Source organism: Perna viridis, chromosome 13 (assembly GCF_037379345.1).
Source record: "Perna viridis isolate PV_CMFRI_1.1 ecotype Kerala chromosome 13, ASM3737934v1, whole genome shotgun sequence".
NCBI classification, from domain to species: domain Eukaryota; kingdom Metazoa; phylum Mollusca; class Bivalvia; order Mytilida; family Mytilidae; genus Perna; species Perna viridis.
In genome coordinates this window covers 7,149,358-7,170,644 of record NC_142457.1, presented here as the reverse complement: position 1 = coordinate 7,170,644, position 21,287 = coordinate 7,149,358, and the positions used below count along the sequence as shown (strand labels likewise).

The following is a 21,287-nucleotide window of genomic DNA, read 5'->3' as shown; positions in this document are numbered from 1 at the left end:
TTCTGAAGTGATGACTTCAATCTTGTAGCAACATAACTCTGTTCAAGAAACCTATTTGTTAGAGTTCTAGCGCGATACAAAAAGTCTGCGTAGTTTCGGCAAGCTCTGGCATCACGTATAAGTTGTGATATGAACACTCCATACGCAGGAGCCGAAGGGATGTGTAAGAAGTGTAGCTTCAAGATTTTGAATGATTGTATGATTCATAGGTTTATTGTCAAAGTATCGCTTAAAGGTTAAAAATATTTCCCTGACCCAAAAAATTTCAATTGAGAATTCATCAAATCTGGAGATTTAAAGAATCGATATATCAGTTATGGTATAATGCAATTCAATGCTTCATATTTTGATTTCATGTTGAAATGAAGACTTAATAAACAACTATACCATGTTATTTAACAAATAAGTATTGCTCTTGTGTGTTGTTTTTCCAGATTTGATAAACATCATATTTAATTTTCTTTTTGTTTTAAAATTATCAATTCTTTCATGCAAACATGTTTGACAAAGATGTAATTTTTTTTCGACTATAAGACTTTTACTTTTTACTTCTGGACTTATATATGATTGGTATTTTTGTATTGACTTATAAGAAAAGTGTTTTTAGAAATTACGATAGTGTTATCTTTCAGTCTATTTTGAGTTTTGTTTTATAGAAAAACAAATTACTTTTGCCAATTCACATTTCAAACTATATGGAAGTATCAAAAATGGATATTATCATTTTTAGTGCATTTGTTGTTTTTGTATAAGAATCATAATTGCTTCTTCTAGACTAAAGTTGTGTATCCATATCAGAAGTCTGAGGATTATTGTTTATTAGGACTACTTAATAGAATAAAAGTCTTTTTTTAAATACAATAACACATTTGCTTACTTTTGAAGCCATTTATTTTAACAAAAATAATGCGTTTTACTTGAATGGTAGCAAATGTTTCTAAGACGAATATTTAGAAATAACGTTGTGGCCTACCTTTAGACCATGGTTTATATTACAACGCTATACTATTTTCGGCCAAATGTGCGGTTTATGTTTCTAATGTACATATTTATTAACCTATATCAGTCTGCAAAAACTGAACTGAATTGTAGAACCTGCAACAGTAGCGACCCCCATTTTGTGAAAAAAGTAAACTTATAGCTAGCGATGGATTACGTACATCCTCCATCACAAAAACGTTACCAACAAAATTCCCCCATATTTCAAAGACAAGTCCATACCAATTATTTCATATTCCCATACTTCACTCATTGCATCCAAACCTTTCAATTATAAAAGACTATTGCAGAACCTCGAGACTGAGGATTTCAAGGCTAAACCACCTGACTGTTCTTGCAAAAACTCTCCATTCAAATATGGTCCTTCGGTCACGTCCTTACGGGAAATTTGTTCATCATCGAAAACGAATCTCTCCGTAATATCCTTTCTAAAGGTTCAAAGTACAGTGAACCACGCTCTATAAATTGGAATTACAACTTTAAAGTTCTTATGGGTGCCGTGGAGGACTACCAAAGAAAATGGATAAAACGAGAACAACAAGACATTGATTCTCTGTCAGAGTGAATAAAGACCGTGAGGTCTTTAATTTTGAAAAGAATGAAAGTGTTAAGTAGGTCAACGAGTGCCAATGCTACATCAGTTTTCAAAGAGCAAAACCATTGTCTACTATACATGACAAGTATGTTGTCGTACCAGCAGTCAAAGCCCAAAACAACATTGTTTTTGTCTGCAAAACGTTTTACATACAATGTTTATTATCAGAGGTAGACGTAGGAAAATAATAGCAGTGATAAGATCTATACTGCTATCACACTCTCCAAAGACGAGAATGTGGAAAACCATAAATCTATGCTATTTTCTGTTGGTCTCTCTACCAAAGACAATGACTGTGATTTACCGTACATGTACTGGATTCCTACAAGAATCCATACAAACAACGTGACATAGCTGGATCTGCAAAATTTACCACAAAACCTCATTCAGAATTTTTAACTTCTATACTCACAGCTGTCAAAGAGGGTCTGCAGTCCTACCACAACAATTGTTACTCCCGTAATGGTATAAATTAAATGTGGATCCTGAAAAAATTCGAAAGATCTTTTGGAGACAATCAATTCAAGACAATTATCAGAATGTAATTGCATTAAAACGTATGATTTTTCAACACTGTATACTTCTATTCCCCATACTCAGTTAAAATATATATTCGCGGTTTTTAAAAATGGATCGCGCTTTGTAGTTTTGAAAATCAATTTAGCGTATACTATATTTACCGTTTTCTGTGCACCGCAAACATAAATACGTTTACAGTACTGCCTGCTGTTCGTCTTGCTTTTTTTGCATTCCTGTAATACTAGAAAATACTAATGCAAATTATTTTGTTTTATTTTGTTTTGTCATACATTCAGAAATGTTGATAAAAGAACAATATTAATCTGGGTTTGTTTACCAATAGAAAGTATCACTTGTTTGACATTAATATTTTGAATATTCTCTTCTCATTTAATTTGCAATTGTAACACACCTGCTTGAATGTAAATAGTATATAAAGAATTTATTTGATTTTACCTGAAACGCAAAGTGGAAAGGCATTAATAGGAAATTAAATTGGAAAGAATGAATAACCAAAATATTATCACCAGTGCCGAAGAAAGACTAAATTGAACTTGTTCCGCACACAAGTTAAATCCTCAATCGTCTTGACGATTGATCATATTTTGGCTATTCACGAGAACCAATTGATTATTCTGTTTATTTTATAGATTTTCTTCATAATTTATCGATTTTTTCAACATAAATTTTAAATTATGTGATTGGCGGATCGATATCTATGTTGTGACGTTTTGGCGGGAGAAAGTCCTAGAGTGAAAAGACCAAATTTATTTCACAGTGCGAATTATCGATTTTTTTTTACACTGGGAATATTCGATAAACCACTGCTATCTATATAATAAGATTTGACAATTGCAGCTATATGTATGTCGTTATGTCAGCCCAGATGATAACATGATGATAATACAAGTTTATTAATATCAACATTCCTTTATTGCTTTGCATCACATGTTCAAGGTTGAGAGCATGTTCATTTAAAAACCACATAGTGTTTTGGCAAGATTACGTAATCTCATGCATTTGTTAATTTGATCGCAAAGCATCTACTCATTGATTTTCCAAAAATTCTTTATTTACTTTTTATCATTTATATTAAACACGCCATAACTTAAACAAACAAAACAGAATTTACGAAAACATGTATGAAATGTACCTTGACACACATATTTAACATCTCAAAGTAGTATAATGTTATCACTAAACTATAAGTTTAAACATAAAAGTCACTAAAACAGAAGGAGCCAAGCTTACAAAGATCCTTACTCAGTATTACCTATTTGTCAGACTGAAACCGGATTTTCGGTGCTTCTAAGATAAATTGTTACATTTGTATTGGATACCGTTATGAGGAGTTTGTTCCCCATGGAATTATCAATGAGTGCTTCAACCAATAGCCGACACAAGTTCACAGTTTGAAATAAATTATCTGCATGTTTAACAAAAATAATAAATCATGTGTTTTGTCGTATATTGATTGCAAACTATGTGAATGTGTACCTATTATATAACATGTATGCATTTTTACTAGGCAACAAAACCCTTTGATAACGTATAACGATACCGATCGTATCTTTTGATGATCAGTTTAAGGATCCTACAAAAAAGTAGATTTTTGTCCAGATTGTTATCAACTTTTGGTGTGTTCCAGTGTCAAAAGTGAGTTTATATTTTCGTTGAATAAGGGATTGTCTTTTGGATGTTAATAGAATTATTGAAACATTTTATTTGTTAAGAACATAAAACACTGTTCTCGACTTTTCACAATTTCATTATTTGCGTGATAATTGCATAAATCTTTGCCTAAGTATTTTACACATTGATATGATTAATTTACTTCCTATTCAGATAAAGGTCAACAGTATAAGTGGAAATAGAAACCATAGATTTGCATCGTTACAATGTACCAGTCACTCAGGTGTATCAAAGCTCTACAAAGTGTTCTGTGTTCTTATATATCATGTAAACGTATTACTTTACTCAGTTGCTAATTTTCGCACATTCTGTCAAGAAAACATTTTCGAGGGAATCGATTTTCGCGGTTTCTAAAAATGATTTGCATTTTGCAGTGTTTCGCGGGTACTATTTTTTGCGGTTTTCTGTGCATCGTAAAAGTAGCAAAAATTAGTATACCGTTGAAATTAATACGTTTAAAGTAATTGCTTTAACGCATGCCTGTAATACTAGAAAATACAAATGCCAATTACTTTTTTTGTCATACAATAAGTGATGTTTATAAAAAAAACAATGCAAATTTGGGTTTGTTTACCAACAGAAATTGTTACTTGTTTAACTGCAATACTTGGATATTCTATTGTATTTAACCAGCCATTGTAACATACCTGCTAGAATGTAAATAGTATTTAATGAGTTTACTTGATTTTACCTGAAACACAAAGTTGGTAGGCATAATTTGATAATCACAGCTATATATATGTTGTTATGTAAGCGCGGATGATAACTTAAATAAAAAAAAAACAATTTGTGCAAACACTTTATTACAACACATGTTTTTGGTCGAAATAGATTATGATTAATACATGCGTTTTGAAAATACCACGATATAAAATACCCGATTGCAAGCGTTTTAAAAATAAATAATTAAATACATAAAAACAGGTTTTCTGATTTTTTTTTCATATATGAAAGGGATTCGAGTCCTTAATGCCTTGTTCTGCCGACTGAAATAATTTGTAATTTAGGAATAAAACTACAAATAATGTAATTGATATGGAAAATTTTCAATTTTAAGCATTAAGTTTGTCATTCAAAAAAAAGTAACGATTGAGAAACGAATGAACAAAACCCGACTGGAAGGCTTTTTTTTCACTCTCTTGCCATTTATTTTATAGTGAGATCCAGCGTTTGAAAATGAAAGTGCGCATTTTTTTCATTCCTTCAACAGGAAAAAGGTTTTTTAGGTTAACGCTTGATCTCTAAGTGCATTTGACAAAAACCTTCAAAAATCACGTTTAAAATCGATTAAAAAATGACTAGGTCTAACTTTATCTGAACCTGTATCATGTGACCTGGCTAACTTCTCCATGACTAAGCACCTGGCTACACATGTAATACACACTGAAACCCTAATAATATTGTAGCAAGTGGAGAAGATATATTGATTAAAGAGCTTTTATCACAACTTTATGCCAAAAAATGAAATAAAATCTGAAATAATCTTTGATCAGATGTCGATTCTGATAAAGCCATTGCTATGAACATGCATGAATGTATTTTAATGTATTTATTTTGAACCGCGTCACTGTCCTTTACGTAGGATTTTTCAATGAATTGAACATTCAAATCTGATAGTTTTCAATATTTGTTTGCTCTAATATCCTTATAAATCTAGTCGATAAATTTTTTTTTAGATTAACATTTGCGTTGAATGTAGTAAAAAAAGTAAGGAGCTTTAAATAAGCTCGTATAAGCATTAGTGTATAGAAACCTGAAGCACGCTGTCTATAAAGATAATTTTGTTTGTAGTGAGATCCGGCAAAGTTGGAAACATTGTCATAATATCAAGCGCGAAAAGAGCTTTTTATTCGCTCCTGTGTTTATTTTGAGAGTAGGAAAATTAAAAGATATCAACTTTGTTTTCTGGTTAAAACAATTTATATTCCATATATTAAACTTCTTTCAAGACTGCTTTCTCTATCCAGGTATACAATTAAAATGTGCACATATCAAACATGTCCCTACACGATTTGGATATTGCAAAGTTAATATATGCATAATGTTGCTTAAGTTTCTTGTATATAAAGTAAATTTTCAAACATTTCTTTCGTATTTAGTGTACACCTACATAACCGTCAGAAACATGTACATACTTTTATACCCGTATTTATATCAAGACTGTTACCTGATGAAGTACTTTGATGCACCGCTCTGGAGGATCGTGGGTGTACATGAATTCTTCACGTTCATGTGTAAATATCTGTGCTTATTAGCCTACATGTATTTTTAGTATTTATCAAGACAGGTCTCGAATGTTTTTTGCCCAAGCGGTCTTGTCTTGCTAATTATTGTCTGCAGTTTTGCTTTTTGTCGTCTTTTAGAATATTTCAGTCAGCTGGATTCAGTGTTAATTTGTATTCAATCCATGTCTCCAAAGTTTTGTCCGCCCTTTTGAAAATCTTGAAAAAGAAACAAAAGCAGGCGCGTCATGGGGGTAGATTTGATGGGGAGTAGGCGACAATATAGATAACCAAGGTTATAGCGGTAAGTAAAGGAATGTAATCAGGGACAAAGACCAGACATGGAAAACAAACATACACAACAAAGAACACAAAGTAACTAAAATCATACATACAAAGTAACAAAAGCAAATGAGCAACTCGGACTCCACTAAAAACTGGGAGCATGGACCAGGAGCACCAGTAGGGTAAGCGTCATCTGCTTTTCTAGAAACACCCACCGAGTTGCTCATAAAAAGTAAAGTCCTGGGTAGACAAACGAGGAAAGGAAAACTATGACCCGTTGAATAAATCAGTTTTCATGGTGCAGATGGATACACCATAACGATCCACGAGTTCATGAGTTTCTTGTATATAAAGCAAATTTTCAAACATTTCTTTCGTATTTAGTGTACACCTACATAATCGTCAGAAACATGTACATACTTTTATACCCGTATTTATATCAAGACTGTTACCTGATGAAGTACTTTGATGCACCGCTCTGGAGGATCGTGGGTTTTGGGGGTTGATTTGTTGTGACATGCATCATTAATTTGATCCTCTATCTTACATAATAATTATTTACATTATACCATACATCGTGTACTAAGTAACAGCCTTAGATTAATCCTACGGGGAGGAATGACCCGGCCAGTGAAAGCTATATTTTTTAGCCTAGCTGGGCGAGTGGTCTTGGGCGCTGGACTTAGTGCAAACGGTGTTGCAATAGATGTCACTGTGGCACGAGTTCGAGTCCCGCGAAGAGAACGACCGAAAATTTGCTTGGCATCTAACATCGTTGAGAATTTTTCAGACCCTTATATATATATATATGTGTTTGTGTGTGTGTGTGTGTGTGTGTACACATCGCAAAATTGCAACCTCGCATCAATTCTAGAATTTGGGTGTAGTTTAGATTTGATTATATATATGTTTGCATTCTTGTTTTAAAATATTATGTTGATCATCGCCGTGCATGCTACATTTATCTACATAGTAATGTATTAGCAAGTAAGATGGTAGAGTAGCCTCATCCCATTAGACTTCTTGTGTGTATTTTATACTTGGTATGGCTGTATTTGTATACTGTTACATATCCTGTATTATCTTACTAGATACCATCAGAAGTTGTTCCATTCAATTACATCATGTGCTAATGTTCGCTCTCTAGATTTACTTACGAGGTAGTAATACTCGGTCAACTACAAACCAACTATAGAATCGATGTGAGGTCGTAAATTGGCAATGCAAATTTGGTCGGTCCATTAGCGGGATTCGAACCTCTTCTCTTCTCTGACGTCTATGGCAACACTGCCTGCAGTCCAACGCTGTAGATTACTCCGCCAACTAGGCTATAAAATATAAACTTTGTTAACGTAAGAATTCCAAAAATTTACTTCTGTCAGTGTATTTTTAAATATACTAATATTCCATCCAGCCAATATCAGCTATATAAAGAGTATGAAAAACCACACATTTTTATCAGTTACACATGTAATACATATGTTAATATACTGCCAATATTAATTGTATGTTAAGCTTTATTACCAGAGTATAGCAATTGTTTGTCATATCTACTTAACTTAATCTCAGTTTTTCTGTTCTATAAGATAGATGTCCTATTCTTATTTGAAAGTAATAGTATAAATATGCTTCAGTGGTTTTAAATAATTGACCGATTGCTAAATTAAATCCTTGATTAAAATGCCAAATATTTATATCAATTCATAGCAATAGAGTATGTGGTTTAGGCACGCTAGCTATATAGTTCATTTTTAATTTCAGACACCTTGTCAAGTTAAGTTGTTTGAGTTTCAATGATTTTGTAAGATGGCTGAGAGTTTTATATGAAGGGATTAATTATTGGTCAAAGTTGAAAGTAAAATTACAAGTGCACAGTATAACAGCTAGATCACTAGGAAAAAGTAGAAAATAAATAAGGACAATGGCAAGAGGTGTGAATTTACCTTCACCTTTGGCTGCTGAGTCAACCAATCAAAATGCAGGACAAGGTCGGCTGACTGTGAACTAAGCACATGAGTCATACAATTGTTCATAAACCTCAGCCTACTCAAATATTTCCTAAAAAAAACAAAGGGGAATATTTCCCATCCAATCAACCAATCAAGAATCTCTGCCAGCTGCAACACCTTAACCAAACTTGACCCTGTCTTAACAAAAACCAAGGTGACGTGTTTTTTCAACAAACGGTCGTTATTCCAATGGGAACAAATTGAGCTCCTTTACTTGTTGTCCTATCCCTTAACTTTTATGAGGCTGACTTTTTAGCTGATCTGATCCGGAGGAAAGAATATCGTTTGGCTAGATCCTTTAATATCAGTTTCCGCTATGTAGATGACGTATTATCTTTTAACAATCATAATTTCGGGGATTTAATACATCGCATCTACCCCCAAAGAACTTGAGATAAAGGATACTACAGACACTGTGAAGTCAGCCTAATATCTTGACCTACGTTTATAAATCGATGGTAAAGGAAAACTATTGACCAAACTTTACGACAAACGTGATGACCTTTCATTCAGAATTCTTTTCATTCAAAAATGTCAACTTTCCTTTAATCTGTGGCATCATCCCTTCAGCACCTGCGTAGGGAATGTTCATATTGTTATGCCAGAAACTACGCATACTTTTTTGTATCGCGCTATATTTCTAACAACTATGCTTCTGGAACAGGGTTTTGTTGCTACAAGATTGAAGTCATCACTACAGAAGTTTTATGGTCGTCATCATGAACTCGTGGATCGTTAAGGTGTATCCATCTGCACCATGAAAACTGATTTAATCAATGGGTCGTATTTTTCCTTTCCTCGTTTGTCTACCCCGAACTTTACTTTTTTTGAGCAACTCGGCGGGTGTTTCTGGAAAAGCAGAGGACGCTTACCATACCGGTTCACCTGGTCCATGCTCCCAGTTTTTAGTGGAGTCCGCATTTGCATTTGTTATTTTGTATGTAAGATTTTAGTTACTTTATATTTTTGTTGTGTATGTCTGTTTTCCATGTCTGGTCTTCCTCCCTGGATTACATCCTGTTGATTACCACTATAACCTTGGTTACGTTGATTACTCTTTCGGTAATTTACGATGACTTCATGCTGACAAACAAATAGCAAATGAAATTCTTCACCAAATACTGTTTCCGCATAAGGTACAAACTTTTTTGGGGGGGAATTAAGTGTACACATTTTGTGAGGAAAACACTAGTTAATACAAACTTCAATGGCGTTTACAATTCACCCGCCTCTTGATTTAGGGTACAACTTTGGTTTAGTAAAATCTCAAGTACGTTTTAATTACTATATTAACCCCTTATAATCCATTCAGTTTATTTTGCGGTAGTATTTACAGGTATTGGTTTGAACAATTTAAAATTGGATTTGTATTATTGTTAGTTGTTTGATTAATGTCCTAAGAACATGTTTCAAGATTGGAAGTAATGAATATGAATCATACATTTTACTAGTTACACATATGTGTTGGGAAAACTTCAAGAAAATATCATCTCCCTAAGCCTCAAATGAATATAAACGGTTTTGTTAGAAATCAGTAAATCTAATTATCAAGTTTATTAGAGAGATTGTGTCATTAAAAATATACTTGTTTTGCAATTTCCGAGAACTGAGGTCACAATATGTTCGGATACCTTTAGAACATGACCTGATTCTGGGTCTGACATACATATTATTACGTTGAATTCATAAACACACTTTCAGCGTTCTTTTAATTAAAATGACGCGTCTTGATAACATTATAAATATAATGATGTCATGTATAAAAAAAAAATTGTTTTGAATAATATATTTGAATTGATTAATTTTCATTGTTTTCAACGGTGGAAAATAAAGTGGAATTAACCTAGCAGGAAAACGAGTAGCAAAAGTCGTGCAAAGACATATGCATTTCGATTAGAGTCCGCAGTACAATTTGATGATATATTTTCAAACATTTGAGGTTTCCCTACCATGCTATTTCACGGTCTAAAATGAAAACGATATCGATTGATCACTATAACGTTAAACAGGTACTATATTTTAAAAACAGATAGCGGACGCAGTAAAATTTTGTTTTGTTTTAAGTTTCTACATTCCTTTTAAGAAAATAACACATGGCACGCATTATTCAAATTTTCATACAGAACGCCACTAAGTAATCAGTATTTGGCCAATCGAGAAACAGAATCGTGTGACTTGCGTTTCCATAGAAGGTCAAAGGGTAAAAATCGAAACTATACCGACTGCGTCGTAAAGAACTCAATGCCAGACTAACTGTCGCGATCGCTCGGATACTACCATCTCAACATGACAGAACAATATCTCATCTTAATTTGAAATGTTTTTCCTATTGCGAATAGCAATCTCTTAAGAAATTGATGAAGTAAAGTTTTAAAGTAAAACCGTGAGCTCTGCGTTTTTTTTTTAGGAAGAAATGGCAAGACTTTGGTTATCTTATTTTCTTTTGAATATCATAGCATGTGTGAAAACAGAAATCCAGAAAGGTAACTATATAGGGAAAAACAATATCAATTTATAATTCAGTTTATAAGGGTTGACAATTGTTCTGGAAAGCAGAAAAGCCAACGCGTGTTTAATCCTGGAAGTCTGTCTTATGATATTTAAGTCTCAGAAGGAAAACCAATGTTAGATTGAATTTTCGATTGAAATATAAAGAATAGTCATAAAAATGCTTATAATCTTAATCTACAAATAACGACACACATATTTACTTTCTGGAATATGATAAAAATATTTTGATACAATGACCGATTTATTTGTATAAAGTATTCCAAAAAGATTTAAGTCATGAGGACTAGAATGGATTAATTTGAGGTTTATTCAAATTTTATTAATTTATCTATTTTAGTCATAGTCACATATTTAAGTAAAACGTTTTTTAGAACATCTGCTTTTCATCTTAACTTTGTAATTAAAGGTGTCAAATCATTTCATTTAATCTCATTACATTTTTTGTAGTATCCTTGGATATAATTTTCCTTCCTATAGTATTTGGAGATAATGCACATATGTTCTGCAATTTATCACTTGTCTCTGATTGCTGCAGCAATACAGTAACATGGATGTCAAACCTAGACGTCATTGTTCATAACGGCGTTTCAACAAACCTTTCCAAATTTGTGCAAATAGAAAAACAGGAAGGATATTTATTACAAATAAAGCATTTCGGAGAAACAGATTTGAACATTAAGTACTCTTGTTTGTATGAATTTTATACGGCTAGCAAAACTCTTGTAATCAACACCGATCAGTACGAAAGTAAGTTCATCATATCAATATATATCAGACATGGACATTCATGTATGGTCGAGTATTCAAACTTTGTTTTTTTTTTGTTTTAATTTTTTTTCGTTTATCAACTTCAATTGGTGGAAGAACGTCCTTGTTGATATATATGCTAGTTTCATTCCATTCTTTTCCTGTAGCGAAATACAAGAGTGAAGTTAACTTATTGCTTTATTATTTTTTTTAAATGTTCCGTATATTTTAAACGATAAATAAAAACATATATATATATTATTAGATCTTAAGATAATTAATAGTTGTACAAGTGAGTGTGTATTTGCTGCATAGTCAACATTTCAATTTTGTGTCGTATTTTTGAAAGTATAAGAATGGATATTTTCGATAAACTTGTTCGTACTTACTACAAATAAAAGTTTTGTTTTGTAGAGCATCCAACGAATGATGACTATGCTATACAGGAATTGATGAAGGACGATCATACAGCTTTGAACCTCAGTTTTCAAAACGTTTACCCAATTCCCAAATGTCGAATACTTGCTAATGTTAGTACTTATTAGTTTCAGTTTGTTTGCTAATGTAAGAATATCAAAGGGACAAATGTTATAGTGGACATCAAAAGAATGTAATATGTGAATTAGAATGATCGATAGACACTTAGAAAAGCAAGTAAAATAATTAAAAAAAAACATAATTTTTGCAAGTATTTTAGAGATCCTGACCACAATAGCATTTATTATACTGATAGTTTTTTTTTCTTAAAAATATAACACACTCATAAAAGTAATCGAAAATGCGTTTTGCTTTTACAGGATTTTGAATCGAGAGCAAAACCTTCGAAAAAACCGCAACACAATGGCATGTATTATACCGTATCGTTTCGGATAATTCTGAATAATACAGAAGATAATTGTAAAAAGAACATGTCACTCGTTTGCTCTGTTGGAAGATACAATATTACAAGAAGTTTAGAACAGAAATTAATGTGCTCAAAATCTGGTGAGAATATACTATCATAGTTACTTAGTTTTGACTAAATGCCAAAATTCAGTATCAAATCAAGCGACAAAAAGTATCATAAGATTTTCAATAACGTGCTTCCTATTCCGGGAGACCCTTTAAACTGATAAAACATGACATTGATAAGGATTGGATATGTGTTCTTTTTAATTGGTTCCTAAAACAATTTGTTCCGATCCAGATGACTTGCATGTTAAATGTGATTGAATTTTTATTATTTTCAGATATCGACGATCTCCATAAAACATTACGTTATGCTGCTGTTGTCTCTATATCAACTTTAGTTACGATAATGTGTGCACTTGTAACACTATTATACATTAAGAAACGCAGAAAAAGTCCGTCGAGCAAAGGTACATGTATCACAGTAAAATGATTTTCTTGTATCAATACTTTCAAATTTTGGGATTACATGTTTGTGTATGGAGGTATAATTCAATGTTTGATTCACACCAATTTCCCCATTCAGATAGTTGTACATGGTTCAAACTGTTATGATATATAAGTAATATGAAAACATTGAATTTGTATTTACAGTGTGATTTCGTAAAATCTAAGACGAATTGACACTCAAAATCTCTTCTATGATCTAACTTAACAATAACCATTAAAAAGAAATTACATTAATTTTACTTAACATAAGATATGTTTTCGGGGACAGACTATCAATATATTTGTAAAACAGTAAACTAGGAAATTGAGTACTTCTTAAAGGGGTTTCTTTCATAAAAAAAAAAAAAACAAAAACAAAAACATTTACACTCGTAGTTATTTTAGTCTATATTTGTCTGATTACAACTTACATTAACAATTGTGCAATTAATAAGAACAGAATTAAAACATTTCACATTCTTGGTGCGGAGAGGTTAAGGACCAATTATGAAGGTTAAAAAACTTTTTTCAACAAGTCACGTTTACAAGTGAGCAAATTTGTCGCCTGAAACAAAAACAGGCAAAAATAGGCCTATATTGGTATAATTTATCTTCGCAAAGGAAAAACGTCTATGTCGTATAACATTAAATAACAGGTGTGATATTCACAATAAACTGTGCTGTTCTTTTTAAATGTGCATTAAAATTTACGTTTATGTATGTAGTTGCCCTTGGTAATTCATCCGCTGCTGAACGGTCTTAATTTTTGGGCCAATATTCATACGATTACTTTCCTTGTTTCCAACGAAGACATTTCTTTTAATACTACTAAGCATGGTAATAACAGTCCATTAAAAGAACGAAAGAAAGAATAACGCATTGGTATTATAGTGAGTAAAGGTAGCAAATTCAAACAATAAAATTGGCTTGCCTTCCAAAATATGTCAGATATTTAAGTATATTGTATAGGTAGCTTGTTTCACCATTATGGGCGTTTTTTTTTTCAATACGTTCAATACATGCGCGTATAAATGCAAAAACCCGTTACTGATAACAGTTAATTCCTGAACGTAAAACAAATGTATTTTCCCATTCCGCAACATGAAATGTAAATAACAATGTTAGGTAATCATTTTAGGTGATGATAATGAGGAAAGGAATAGACTGTTACAGGCAAATTGTAAGTGCATATAATTCAAATAAGATTTGTGAGATTAATGCCTATATCCCAATTGCGCATGACCGCTGAATATATGACCTACCACTTTCAGTAAAGTTTACATTCAAGATGTGTGTTTGGAGAGGTGGGCGCTTAAATTATGAACTTTTGAGGGTTTAACCGAAAGGTAAAAGAAATAGGTACTAAATTGTATTGATATACACATTTGTACCACCTTTATACGCAAGATGGCGAAATCAAACTCGATAGAGGACAGGAAGTGTTCAGTAGATATGTCAAATTACCTTATATATAGATATATATTACATTAGACAAAGTATATTGATATGATGTTTTTTTAATGGTGTTGATACTTTTGTTTGCAGGCGATGGTGTTGAGTATAATGTACAGGATGAAACACTTTCCTCGTGTAAGTTTTGGTACTGTTGCTGGAATCATTTTATTTGACTGCCAATGTCGTGATTGCCTTTGTTTACTTACAATCAAAGGACAATATAGCAAAACTTTATCTCCAGGGATTTTGGGGACCATTTTATGTGAACGACTTTTCACATTAGAAACATAATTATGATCGTTTTTGCAGTTTTGAAAAAAGTTTGCCTCCATTCGAGTTCAACAAACCAGATTGAATTATAAAAATTGTATGAAAAGGAAGCCGAAACAGTCATGTTATCGAGGAAAGAGAGATGTATTTACATTGTAAAGGCAATTTAATAAATAAGTGTCTTAACACTTTAAAATCACGTTGAATGATCCAAACACTGATCATTATTTTATTTTACAGACATGTTAAGATGTTCAGGAATAAATTAATCAGTGTAAACCAACACCTTTCTTGCAGCTTTTTTTTTAAAATATACTTTCAAAGTCTCAGTACTTGTAGTCCATGGGCTGGGAGGTCTGTCGTGCAATCCCCCCGTTAATTAACTTCATCATAATTTCAAGGTACCTTTATACCCCCAATAACGATTCAATTAGTCGCTAAATAATATTCTAGGTTTTCAGTAAGACTATAATTCCATACCCCCACTGGGTTGAACGCCAGGATTTATTTACTTTACGATCATCCAAGTAATCCCTGGTAAATCAAGTATTAATAAACTTAATATAAAAATGTGATTTGTCTTCGCTATTCAAAGGTATTAACATAATTACACTTAATTATGGATATTGAGTTTTAAAAATATGCAACACTACCCTTTTTTACGTTGTTTTTCTAAATAAGAAATGAAAAACAAATAAACAAACAAACAAACAGATTTAAATTTTTTCCTCAACGAGGTACATGTATATTATGAGACCAAAAATACAAAAATGTTATAGTTCATTCAGGACAAATTTATTCCTTAATTATAAATATACGGTACGTGAAATTCATAATGGTGTTAATGAGTGGTGTGGATGCATTGGGATAATCTTAGCCAACGAATTATATTCAAATATTTGTTTATTCTTAGTTAAAATGTATTTGTATACCAAATAAGAGAACGAAGCTCAATTATCTTTTTATTATATTGCATAGTAAAACCTCGCCTGACAAAGGTTCACAATTATCAGAATGTATTCAATGAGAGTAACTTGACTACAGAATTGGCGAAAAGTAACAAAATGGTATGGAAAAAGAGAGAAGATTACTATGAACAAGGAAACTATGATGTTTATTTCGGATATTGTTTGTGTCCTCCTGAAAATGCCCCTGCTAGAGGTAAATCCACACAATCATAATGCAAAATGAAAATAATACATTGGCATTTATGATCGTGCTAATATTCTAAATGTATTTTTTTGAAAAAAAGAAACACGTTCGAAGCTGGATCATCAGATTTTTTTCCCAATAGACGAAAAATACTTTCCTCAGTCCTTAGGTTCACCTTCCGTTTTAGTGGATGTGTTTTATCACTGCATTATACTTGCTTGCACCTTGTTCATACATGCTAAAATAATTTTTAGTTAACAACAATCGTCAGGACACACTCAGAGTAAGAGCCACTGTAAAAAAACTTAAGTGCTCCGGTATGGTAAAGAGTTTCCAATTTGTGCTATCCCCTGTCCTGCGTCTTATTGAATCCGACGAAAAAGCAAAACTATCAAAGATAGTATGAATCGTTGCTCGTATTTGTAACGAAAATACTGTTCGAGTAAATCAGATGGCAATAAATGCTAAAATGACATATTGGGCAACCTAATCTTGTGTGAGTATCTTATGTAAGACGCTGAACCATTCCTTGAAAATTGAGATTAACTTTTAAAATTAAAGAATACTTTTATTTGGAGGAATCGTCCTACTCAGGCTCTCCTGATACCAAAAAAAAAAAAAAAATCCATTACAGCCAAGAATATAATGACTATTTGTCTGCAGCCGCCTCATTTTTTTCATTGTTACAATCGTCTCGTTTTTAAATATGGTATGCACACCCGCGTTTCTCGACCTAAAAGAGGCATGAAGTTATAAAGGTTTTGGCTAGCGTAGTCGGATTTTCAAAATTAAAGTCCATTTCTGTTCTGTAGATCGTTTTAGTAACATTCCAGTGCAGAGAGAAAAACACATGAAACAATGTTTCTGGTACTATTTCTGGGAATATGCCAACGGTATTGAGCAGTTTTTCTCGGGTAAGAAATATATATAATGTTTTCTCAATGTGAGTTAAATTTGGTGTTATTAATTACACAATCAAATACCTTGACTACGATTTAATACATTCCGTGTTATTTAGTTTTTTTCATGTGACATTAAAGTAGTCAGAGGTTTATTTCCTTAAAATCATAAGTATAACAATTGTTTTTTGTTGTAATAATTAAATAATTTTGATCAGGAAACAGTACAATTGATCGAGAATATTTATATACAAAAAAATGTTTATTGTAAATCCTTTAATATGATTCCATGTAAATTTCAATCAAGGGATGGCACGTGATATCGATAGATCATAATCAAATGCAATACAATAATACTAATGTAATAGAAATACCAATATATTTTAATTTAAATGCATGGTTGCCAAGGCAACGACAATGTTAACATTTTATGCTTGATCATCAATTTTCATATCAGAAAAAGCGATTTTCACCATATTTTGCCAAATTCGACAGACTTAAGAATAGAAACTGCCCAACATTTAATGCTGTATAACTAAAACTGTGCAATAGAACATTTAAATCAACTAAATACATTAGAACTGGCAGATTTCTTTGTATCATTTTGTATTGGTTAAATTCTCACCATTTGTAAAGATTGAGATTTTACAAAACTGCCCGAAATCTCTAAAATTCAAATCCAAATAGTTAATAAAGTCAATGAAGAAAACACCCAGTTTATAATATTTTATTGATATACAATTCAATAGAAAAATAAAATACCTGTTTTTGTGTTTTAATGAAATTATCGTGCTAGAAACATGATATAAAGGCAAAATATGGCACCAAAATCGAAGTCTACCTGAAAAAAATTTTATAATGTTTTTCCAACTCTTTCTTGTGTTTCATAGTTGAGTCAATTAGTTTATTGTAATCATTTGAATATATACACATACACAACAAAGAACATAAAGTAACTAAAATCATACATACAAAGTTAAATAAAAAAACATATTAGCAGCCCGGACTCCACTAAAAACTGGGAGCATAGACCAGGTGCAAATGAAAAAGTTTGAAGTAATGCAGTACAAGATGTGGTACATGTAACAAACATGATTAGCATATTTCAGGAAAAAGAATCTTTTTCTTTACTTTTCTTTGCATTTGAATCCTATATTTAACTTCTTTGAAAAAAAAATCACGGCTTGAAATCAATTAAATCATGAATTATACATTAAACTTTAATGCACTTAAAAGCTCATTGAAACCTTATGGATTGCATTAAAATCAGTCAGTGATAATCAAAACATATAAATAATACCAGTTAGTCCTTCTTTACTTACAAAAAAGGTATCACTACAAATTTAAAACCACAATTGATGAATTGATGTAACTGGATTGGCATATAACAATATTACCGAATGTCAATGTCACTTCTCAAATTACTCATAACCTCCTTGGCCATAAAAATCCCATTTCCCGACTTATTTGACGAAACATACCAATGTGAATGTTCAATTACAAATCATATCTAACAATGTTCCTTCCCTGAAAAACTGATGGATGGACAGACAGGGCCAATTCCCATGTCCCTCCAATATGTCTTCTGAGGACAAAACTTAAGGCCTGGTAAATGTTAAGAGCCTTTAGAGACATTTTTTTTGTAATTCAGTGCTCATTTTTTCACCATGTTCATATTCTAATGAAATGTTGAAACTTCTGTCCGACATGACTACTTCGTTACACATTCGCGCCTATCACCGTTTAATTTGTACATTGTCTGTTGTTTTGTTTTCTAGTATATTAGGTTGCTTAACTCAATGTGATTTTCAGATCCTTGAACGAGGTGAAGAATTTACAACATCAATCATCTGTGTAACAAAAATTGCAATTTTCAGTATTAGATTACCTTCATTTTTAAATTTTTATTGTGCCTTCTGTGGTTTCAGGTTTACTGAACGGGATAATTTCCATAGGGCCACTCTCATTTTACTTCTTTCGCATAGCAAACTTTATGATATCTATCGATTTTTCAATATGCCAATATGCTATATGCTTGGTAAACAATCATTATATGTTCATTGTGTTCAACATCATTAATTGTTGTTTTTTTTTTAATTTATGTTATGAGCTACGAGATATAGCTTGGTTGTAACAGCGTTGGCAACTGTAACCTGTCATACTGCCACTCCTGTTAATATCGAGAGAAATGAAGGCTAATTTCAAACAAGAACTAGAGGTAAATGTGTCTAAATAAAACACAAATAATAACCCCTGCTATATTCCATTTTTGACCCCAATTTGAAAAAAAACACAAAATCTTTTATTTCTGCAATTATTTTTTTCATAATTTTTGTCATCATACAAAACATTAAAGGTCTACCAATAATACTGTAATATGAGTTGTCCCTTCAAACGGTGTTCGGACGAACGAACGGACGGAAACAAACAAAACAAACAGTGGTAAATTGATTTGCCCGACTTTTCATCATGGGGCAGAAACACTGTGTACAACACTCACCATATAGATATATGTACTCCCTTTCCATAGACCCATTTGTGCTAAGGATGGGCTAGTCGATGAACATGTGTAGACCATGCTCAATATACACTTTCGCGAGGAAAATCCTTTTGTTCTACCCGAGCCCTACCTCGCGGAGGTGTATATTGAGCATGCTCATCAACTTAGCACAAAATGGTCTATTCTGTAACTATATGCATATTTGAGCACCCCGATAATTAGGAAGTAGATATTCTGAAAACCCAAATAGGGGAAAAGAGACACGGAACAAGTCATCATGGTTAAACCATCTATTAAATATCTAATCATACCATCAAGTAGAAGGTTACAAATTTGCGACAGGAAAAATTATCAAGTGGGTGGGCATGCTAGTTGTAGGTCACATAGAAATCTGAAAAATTGAGACACAGTACAAATCATCATAGTTAAGCCATCAGCCAAATATTTTATCATTCCCTCCAGTTGAAGCTGTAAAATTCAGGGCAAAATAATTCTTTATACTATTCATATAAAAATTATCTGTCGCTCGGTAAACAGGAATTTCATTTAAGGTGGACTCGAATACACGACTGTTACAAATTGCTACTGACTCAACATTTTAATCTGCATTACCTAATTCACTGTCTAAAGTATACTTCCTACCTTCAGCTGCGAAAGTGTTGTTTTCATCAGCAACAAAAGTGTGAGCAATTTTGGCGTCACAGTAAGATTTGTCACTTTGCACATCTGAATAGGAAAACTTTTAATGTTAATGCCTGCGAAAAATAAAGCAAAGATGAAATCCACACTATTTTGCCCCCATTTTTACCACAAAATATGTGTACCTGGCTGTCATTGTCAGCAATTCATCGTGAGTATTGTCAGCCTGTAAAATATGCAGGCAAGACGATACTTATAACAGATAGGCAGTAAAGCTGAATTATAAAGGGCTATTTTTTTTTTTTAAATCTTTTGCTTTTTGTCGCCGGTCGTCCAGGAAAAGAGGTTACTATAATTTGGCTTTATATCCGTCTGTCCCAAAAAAAATTTCTGGGGCATAACTCCAGAGCGCCTTCACCAATATTCATTAAACTTACACGGATGGTTGCAGTTAGGATGGAAATGTCATAGTAATGAAAAGAAAGGAAATAAAAAAATGTTATCCAGAAGGAAAGAAACAAAAACTATGATTCATTTAACAAATCAGTTTTCATGGTGCAGATGGATACACCGTAACGCTCCTGGAGTTCCTGTTGATGGCCATGAAATTTCTGTAGTGATAACATCAATCTTTTGTGAATTTTTGGCTTGTGTGCACGATTTTTTCGTCGTTTGTGCTCTACGACAAATGCAACAGCAAACCAATTTTGTTTTACTTGATAGAGGGTATGGGTATAAATTCTGTTTTAGTAATTAACAAGAGAAACAATCATAACTAGTACTTATTGTGTAGGATTACAACACAGATGTTCCCCAAACGTCCCCATTGTTATAGGAAGACCCAAGATCAGTTTCTACGGCTCCAATATTTTTTGATAATTGTTTTTCATTTCTAAAATAATTGGGCAGGCGGCAACCTAAAATGGCGGCCATGTTTTGAATTTTAATATACCCGTTCGAAAGGCGAAAAGCCCTTAGATGTCATATTTTTAGACCGAGTATGAAGTCTCAACAACTTTTTGCTTATTTTTTTAATGATATTTTTAATGTTTTTAAATGGCGGCAAAATTTAAAATTTCAAAATATTTTGGCAAATTTACATACGGTCTCTATTTGTGCTCTAAGTTCGGTTTAAATCCACTCAGTTGTCTTAGAGATGTTCTGCAGACAAACGTATGGCAGAAAAAGGATTATGTGAAAGTGTTTGTGAGAATCAGGCAAAATGGGAAAAAAAAAGCATGCGTGTTAAAATCCCACTGATTTGACAATAAAATATCGTTCAAGGGTGTATTTTCTATTTTAAAGACATTTATATGATATCTGCAGTATTGGATGCACAGAAATTTTTCAGTAGAATCTTCAAGTTTTTGACAGAGTTATCTGCCTTTGAAATGTTCATATTTCAAGTATTTCAAT

The 21,287-nt window shown here is 32.4% G+C and overlaps 1 protein-coding gene across 9 annotated transcripts in view; it reads left to right on the top strand.

Annotated features, from left to right (window-relative positions):
• Positions 1-21,287, top strand: part of LOC148599413 (uncharacterized) — a 32,795-nt gene that overhangs the window by 1,365 nt on the left and 10,143 nt on the right. For 3 of the 9 annotated variants that reach the window (XR_015918052.1, XM_088558868.1, XM_088558870.1), the window contains exons 1-11: positions 3,613-3,769; positions 10,729-10,804; positions 11,280-11,579; positions 11,994-12,109; positions 12,377-12,563; positions 12,809-12,937; positions 14,095-14,136; positions 14,502-14,546; positions 15,660-15,842; positions 16,646-16,747; positions 18,843-18,950. Coding sequence is in view for 8 of the 9 variants with exons in the window: in XM_088558868.1 (XP_088414994.1) it covers positions 10,735-10,804; positions 11,280-11,579; positions 11,994-12,109; positions 12,377-12,563; positions 12,809-12,937; positions 14,095-14,136; positions 14,502-14,546; positions 15,660-15,842; positions 16,646-16,747; positions 18,843-18,931 (1,263 nt within the window). In the remaining variant the exon portion in view is untranslated. Of the gene's footprint in view, positions 1-3,579; positions 3,770-10,728; positions 10,805-11,279; positions 11,580-11,993; positions 12,110-12,376; positions 12,564-12,808; positions 12,938-14,094; positions 14,137-14,501; positions 14,547-15,659; positions 15,843-16,645; positions 16,748-18,842; positions 18,951-21,287 lie in introns of those variants that run through there. The other 6 variants (XM_088558874.1, XM_088558876.1, XM_088558869.1 and 3 more) reach the window with 6 other exon arrangements.